Source organism: Lotus japonicus, chromosome 4, assembly GCF_012489685.1.
Source record: "Lotus japonicus ecotype B-129 chromosome 4, LjGifu_v1.2".
In the NCBI taxonomy this organism is placed as follows: domain Eukaryota; kingdom Viridiplantae; phylum Streptophyta; class Magnoliopsida; order Fabales; family Fabaceae; genus Lotus; species Lotus japonicus.
In genome coordinates, this window is record NC_080044.1 from 57857350 (window position 1) to 57865085 (window position 7736).

Here is a 7736-nt window from a genome sequence, read left to right on the forward strand (position 1 = left end):
CAAGAAAAATCTATGGAGCTTCCCAAAACGTTCAACCTTATGGCCTAATTGACTATAGGATACACCATCGTCCACCCCGTCAATGAAGACGGCTACGCTTTGCTGCCTAACGCCATTACCACGCCACTGCAAAACCCCACCTCTAGAAAGATGCTCCTATGTTGAAGCCCTAGCAGAGCACATCAAGACAAACCTATATTAGTCATAAGATAAGAAGTTTATTAATAAATCATTTGACAAATCATTTTTGTCACTTAAGTTTATATTAAAAAATTATTTTACAAACATAGCATCTTTAGAAACATCACTAGGATTTTCTTTCGGGGAAAACTTACCTACGGTACTATACCTGCTGTTAGTAATGTTCTCCAACTAAAAATTAGCACGTGGAGCTATTTTTCCACATCATCACCACTACCATTTTTCTGAGAAACTTACACGAAAAACTCTCTCAACCATACCTTATCACTTCACCGTCATCTTGGTTCACTGTGTTTTTAGAGTCCCCTTCTCCATCAACAACAACGTGAAGAAAAGTGGGCCAATCAAGAGCATCTCAATTATACCACCCCACCCAAACGACGGAGCAGAAGATTGAGCTCGGGCCAAAGAACGACACTGTAACAATGGGTGAACTGGATTTTTCCGATCTTGTGCCAATGGGGATGAAGCAGGGATGATGAGAATTTCATGGAAAATTGGGGATCTTCATCCGAGAAGCCTTATATTATAACCTACCAATGGAAAAATCAAAGGAACAAATCCATAATTTTTTAAGAAACAATGGCCCTTCTACGAGACATGGTCGTCGTATTCAAATTCTCTCCTACTAGATTTGAATCTTGAGAAATTTAGGATTTTATTGGTGTCTGTAATTGTAACAATGGTATGTCTGCTATGTCAAACAAAAAACAATGATATATCTGTAATTGTAACAATAGTGTCGTTTCAGAGATTATATTAAAAATTGAAGAAAGATGAGGAGCCATGGTAATGGTGAAGAAGAGTTAATCATGACCAGTTTTCTGGAAAAAAAAATTGGTACTGGTGACCGGTGATGATGAGGAAAAATAGCTCCACGTGCTAATTTTTAGTTGGAGAACAGTACTAACAGCAGGTATAGTAATTTAGGTAAGTTTTCCCCCTTTTTTTCTGCCTGGAGTATCTATAGTATTATTTGTTTTCTCTATGTTTATGCATTGATTCTCTCTTGCAGTCTCAAGCTCATAAGGTAAACATCGTCACATCCCTTTTCCCTTCTTCATCGTCTGTAAGTCCTGTATCTTGAACCATGTTCAAATAGTTAGCTAAAGTAAGTTAGAGACTTAGATTAGTTAAAGTAAGTTAGAGTTAGACTTTAAATAGTTAGCTACAAGATAGAGATAGAGTGTAAAAGGAACAAACCAAGTCTATGATACAAATAGTTAATGATGTGAGGGGGAGCATACAAGCAAAAACTCAGGGGGAGTTCTATCTTCAGTTCTTTAAAGGTTTAGGGAAATAATTCTTACTTTAATTTCCTGTTAATTCTATCTTTATGTTTTTCTTTTGTTGTCCTTCCTCTCGTTTTCTCTTTCAAATTGTCATCATAAAAAATAGGGAGACTGTTAAGGTCAAACGCCTTCATCATCTATCTTGTTTTAAATGATAACACATGTTTAGCAACATAATTATTGAGTGTGATTCTTCTCTTGCGGTGGGCTGAGGAAACAAAAAGGGACACTTCCCGAGAAGTTAATAAAACTATTCTTATTTTTATTTCAGTATATATTGAAGCTTAATCATACAAAGTTTCAGGAATCTTTATCGATAATGAACAAAATTTTATTAAATAAAGTTGTTGATATAATCATATACCACATTGTCCACCTGGTCCACCATAGAGAAAAGCTTGCGCAAAAACAATTCCTTCATATCCATGGTACTGCACGTCATAACAATTAGGTGTAGTATCGCAATTTGACTTCATATATTTAGGATTTACTCTAACTTCATTGTAGTTTGAATCTATGATCTCCAGATTTGACATGAAAGCGGAATTTTTATATAACTCCCGAGGTAACCTCCCACTACCCATTGGGGGACTCATCACATTGGGCGAAGCATATGTTTCACCACCGTATCTTATCACAGATGAGCCATGACTTAAGTGAGTAAGTAATTGGTTGGGCCAATAACCAACTGCCCATGAACCCTTACCAGCAATTAACCACCAATGTCCTGTGGATTGATCCTACAAATATTCAAACATTTAAAAGAGATAAAATAATTTGTCTGCAAATGATAATTATTAATCATATCTAATGAAAATGTAATATTTTATGAAGCATAAATGAACTAAAAATATGAATATTAACAGCTTTTCTATATGTTTTTTAATCTATTTTAGATGTTATTTCTCATTTTATCATGATCTAAATATCTTATAAAAATATTTAAAAAATAAGATTTATGATTTCTGCTTGAGAGTTTAAACTCTCAAACCTTTTGCTAATATACATTTATCTTTCTAAAAAAAACAATTATTTAAAATATAAAGTAAATAAATTTATTTAATAGATAAAAAAATTGAAAATGAAAGTATTTTTGATAAAGATTCAAGCATGAGGTAAAGGTTCTCATGGTAGATAAAGTACAAAAAATTGCGCTTCCCAAACAGTAAACATCCCCAAAAAAGATTTCCTCACGAAAAATTTATTAGAAGATTTATTATTAAGTTTATTTATTCTTATTTTTGAGTAATTTTAACTTTATTATTAAGTTTTTACAGCACTAGATGGAATAATTTATTTTATATATAGTTATGGTAGACTTAAATTTATAATTTTTTGTAACAGATTTTAAAGGGCTTGTACTTTCATGAAGGTGAAGAGATTATCAATTTCGTGCACTCTTATGCGTTAAAATTTACTTACTTGTTTGACTTTGAAAGGATATAAACTTTTATGATCCGATCCGATGATAGAGGGAGGACCAATGATTTCTCCAAAGGTAAATTCTCGATGGACTTGCACAAAACCTGGGCATTGATGATTAAAACATCCAGTTTTTCTAAAGCCATCTGCCTGCATATATTTATCTAAATTAGAATAATCACATTATTTTTTTTTGAAGTAAATACAATCCATTAATTTAAGAGTCTTACTGTCCAATAGGCGATCAAACGCACTTGACTGTCCCCAAATAAGTTAGGATGAACCTGTCACGACAAGAATAATATATTTAAAAAGACTGGACATAGAATAAATATAATAAAGTATCATAAATACAACGTTTTCCAAATTTCTACAATGTCATGAAAGAGAAATAAAAACTGTATAAACAAGAAAAAAGTTAACTTACACCACATCCAACTTGTATACTATTAAGATCAGTAGGTGGACCACCCTGAATCCAAATTTGAGATAAGCTATATTGGTTTGCTTGAAGCGATAAGTTATACACGGCAGCTTGTGCACTTGCTCCATGAAACATCATATTTTGGGTTGTGCTAAGGGTAGCAAACTAGAAAATAATAAGATATTATTGACAAGTGATGAACACATTTACAAAGTTTTATATAATTACTCTAATATATTCAATAAACATGAGATAAACATTATTAAAATTTGTGATATTTGGCCCATTTATTTGTTTTTGCAAAGAAATATGTTTTTAATTTAGAACTATAAATATAAATTTTAAAGAAAAATAGCAAAACTAAAGTAATGTTTCTACTTAAAAGTTATAATAGTAACTCGTTAAATAAAAAGTTTAAAGACCAAATATTTTTAATTGAACTGACTTACATGATGCCTAGGGCGACTTTGAGAATATTGATTTAACCCATCAAGTTGTGATTTTGAAGTAGACATATTAATCTTCTGCTCCCTGATATTGGTCTTGAAAATAGGCACTTTTCCCATTGGACATCTTTTTCTGGAATGCTTATCTTTATTATCTCTACCAAGTTGCATGGTACTCATCGTAAAAGTTGGAAAAAGCTTTATTACAATAAGAAAAAAAAATGTTAGATTCAATTTGAAAAAATGTGAATAAAAAATGACAACTACTGGGATTGATTAAACTTTCATCTTTTTTTAAGTAATGTCAAATGATATTATCTTTTATGTAAGATTGAAAAAATTAACCTTAAAAATGGTTTAAGCACAAAAGATAGTTTACCTGAATTTTGTGATTTTTCAGTAAAGGATGTTGAAAAGCAGGTTGCTTGTACAGATCAACACAATCAAAATCATCCTGCATTGGACGCCAAATTTTTAACCAAATGAAAATTAAAAAAAATCATACCTTTTTTTTTCGAAAAATGAAGTGTGTACATATATATATATATATATATATATATATATAGGAAGTTGAGATATATCCCCTCTCAACAGGGTACAGTGACCAAACTAGTAACAGCCAGTAAAATCTCAGCTGCAACATCAAAACCTCCCACTACAGCAAAACCTCCCAAGAATCTCTTAAAAATCCCTACAAGCTCAGTACAAAACCTCCCAAGAATCTCTCAAAAAACTCCCCACCAGCTCAGAACAAAACCCAACAAGAAACCTGAAATCCCCAACAACAAACACCCAACCAAAGCCTGTAGCTGAGACCTGGAAACCAAGGAAAACATAAGCAAACATAAAATAAAGCATAAAAGCGATAAAAACCCAGGAGATACTACAGCAACCGGCAACGAGCAGCTCCAATACAGCCACAAGACCACCACCACCGTAGAGCGACCGTCAAAACGTTGAGGCCGGAAGGGAACCGTAGCCTCAACACCCTTGACAAACCACTCAACAGAGAAGAAGATCAACTGAAACTCCACTCCAAGATACATCACTGTCTCGTTGTGCAAAAACCAAAAACCCACACCAGACTGGCACCAACAGCCACCACGAGAGCTTCAATCCACAAGCTCAGTCATCGCAGGCACCCAGCCACCATCAAAAGCCCCATGATCGAAATCCAAAACCCTACAGAAACAGCCAAACCCCAACAGAAAACTAGAACCACGACTTAATCAATGACACTAATGGAGCAGAAGAGAGAAGCAACGACAAAAGGAGTCGGGAGAGCCCTTGGTGGCGTTGCTAACGGCCAGGACCAAAGACCCACAAACCGAGCACGAACGACAGACAGGGCGCACCGAGAAAAGTACAGGGCGGAAGAAGACGACCGCCGCCGCCGTATTGGAAAACCAGAGGACCAAAACGCGATCTGAGGAGACCAGATCGGAGGAGGCCAGAGGACAGAACTGCCAAAACCTAGATCGTTGGATCTCAAAACCAGATTTGAAGATAGAGGGAAAGAGGAACTAAATAGATAGAAAGGAACAGAGGGGGTTGCCACGGCGCAGCGGCGGCCACCCAAGGCGTTCAAGGTCAGGCCGAAAGAGAGGATAGAAGGCAGAGGAAATATTCTAGAGAGAGAAGTGATCCGGATTGTTGAATGAATTCCTAAAAAAATGCCTTGATAGTCAATTGAAGACGTCATAGAACAAAAGTTGTGATTATCATACCTGGATTCTTCCACCATCAACTTCATAGCATCGTACACACAAACTAATAATCAGAAAGAGAAAAAATGCCATAATTTTTAGTGAAGCAATGCTACGTTTTGGGACATACATATCAGCTATGTGATTGTGCTTTTATATATATATATAATATATATATATATATATATTCATTTGGGAGCATAACATTAAAAATTTCAATTTAATATACATGGCCAGAATTGATCTAAGTTAGATATAATCATCATCGTTGACGTATAGTTAAATGGTCTATATTATTGACTTTCATCTCTTAATAATAATATACCTTAAATTATTAAGGCATGGAGAAATGTGACTTTTGGTAGGTATGATATAATAAAACAAATTCTATTAATGTAAATTAATTTTTTCTTATAATGTTGAATAATTAATTTTATGCTAACATAGGACCTAATTTTAAAAATAGAAATATGTATTTGGTAGACTTCATTGGTGACAAAAAATATGTTATAGTAATAATTTTATTTATTTGATGATAATTTATTGCTGAGAATTAAAATATGATAATTTGGTGAGAATTTTGTATTTGGCAGACTTCATTGGTGACAAAATTTTAATATTTTTTTTAACTCAACAAAATTTAAGGAACTAATATAATGACACTTTAATTTTACAAACTAATTTGGGAAAAATAATTCTAGACTATTATATCCACTTTATGATCTTTGAATGAAATAATTGAGAGACTTCTAAAGATTATCATGCAAATGTTTTACTCTTTTTTTTATTAAAGAAACATAATTTTTTTTTACAAAATTACTATAAATAAATAACTAGATTGAGTATCTTGTGTAATAAACCAATAGTATAAAATGAAAAAAATTAAGTTATTTGATACGAAAATAATTATAATATATAATAAATAAATATAAAAAAGGAAATTAAATATCTTAAAATTAATTAATTTTATTACAAATAACATATGCTTTAATTTTTAAAACAAAAAAAATTTGTTAGTTAAATTTGGAAAAGAATAATTTAAAAAGTTTAAGTTTTGATTATAGAATTGGATGAAAGGGAATAAAAATTCAAACGATTAAGGAGAAACTAATTTATTGAATTTTATTTGACATAAAAAAGGTCATATATATAAGTATAATTAAAACTGACTTTGAATAAGTATTGAATGTTATATTTGAATTGAACAAGTAGTAAATGCTATATTTAATAGCTAACATTTAAATTTATGAGAAAAGGCCAGCAATTATTTATCAAAGTAATATATATATATATATATATGTAAATAAGTAATTATTTAAGTATATATTTAATATAATATATAAAATATATATATATATATATATATATATATATAGGTGGTAGGGAAGGAGAGTCAACTATTGCTTTAACGGAGGGGACCACCTATATACCTATGAAGCTGCCGTGGTGAGAGTGAATAGAGAATTACTAAGAAATCTGAACCCTAATTTAATTTCCTAATTGATTTTGGGCTTCTTGAGTTGGACCAGCCCATTACCAAGTTTTTGGAAGAGGCTGCTGGAACTGAAATAATTGTTGAACCATAGATTCTGACCTGCGAGATGTGGAACCATCAGAGAACAACCAATTGATGGTGCTGCCTCAAGACATACAAGACCCACTAGGTGTCACGACAAGAGGGAGGAGTGCATGGAGGATGAGAGTCTACCTCGGAAGGGTGTACGATTGTTCTGACGAATAAGGTAATTGTGCTGATTTGTTGCTGGGATGTGCTTTTTGTGATTGAGTTTCTATATGGTTTTCTGACTTGAAAGTCTTGGCCGTCTTATGTCCATTTTTCTGGTTTGAAGTGATTTTCTACTGGTTTTCAAGGAACTTGGTCTTCTTCTTTTGTGGAAAATTCCTCTCTATGCTGCTGCTGCTATACTGATATGTTTTGGAGGCCCACACTGTCATGTGATTTTGGCTTGCTGTCCCGGGTGTGCCCTGCCCTTTTTTATACACCCGTTTGGTTTTGTCTCCTTGAGTCCCGTGGCTTTGTTTTGCTGTTATGGTGGTGATATGTGAAGTCTTTGGAGTATATGTCTTTTTCTCCTCTTTCTAGTGTGGTTCGTTTGTCTAGTATTTTGTTCTCTTTTTGCTGTTTAGATTTAGTTCTAGTTGTTATTTTCCTAGTCTCTCTAGCCCTATTTTAGTCTTATTATGCTATGTATCTCTTTTATGCTTTGTATCTCTTTTTTGTTTC

The 7736-nt window shown here is 32.9% G+C and overlaps 1 protein-coding gene across 1 annotated transcript; it reads right to left on the reverse strand.

Annotated features, from left to right (window-relative positions):
* Nucleotides 1–1800: 1800 nt before the first annotated feature.
* On the reverse strand, nucleotides 1801–4314 carry LOC130714592 (uncharacterized). The gene is made up of 6 exons (XM_057564500.1): nucleotides 4165–4314; nucleotides 3789–3983; nucleotides 3343–3504; nucleotides 3146–3199; nucleotides 2916–3065; nucleotides 1801–2233 (listed from the first exon to the last, which is right to left on the reverse strand). The coding sequence occupies exons 1-6, from the start codon at nucleotides 4243–4245 to the stop codon at nucleotides 1850–1852; spliced, it is 1026 nt and encodes a 341-aa protein (XP_057420483.1). The 5' UTR covers nucleotides 4246–4314; the 3' UTR covers nucleotides 1801–1849.
* Nucleotides 4315–7736: the final 3422 nt, after the last annotated feature.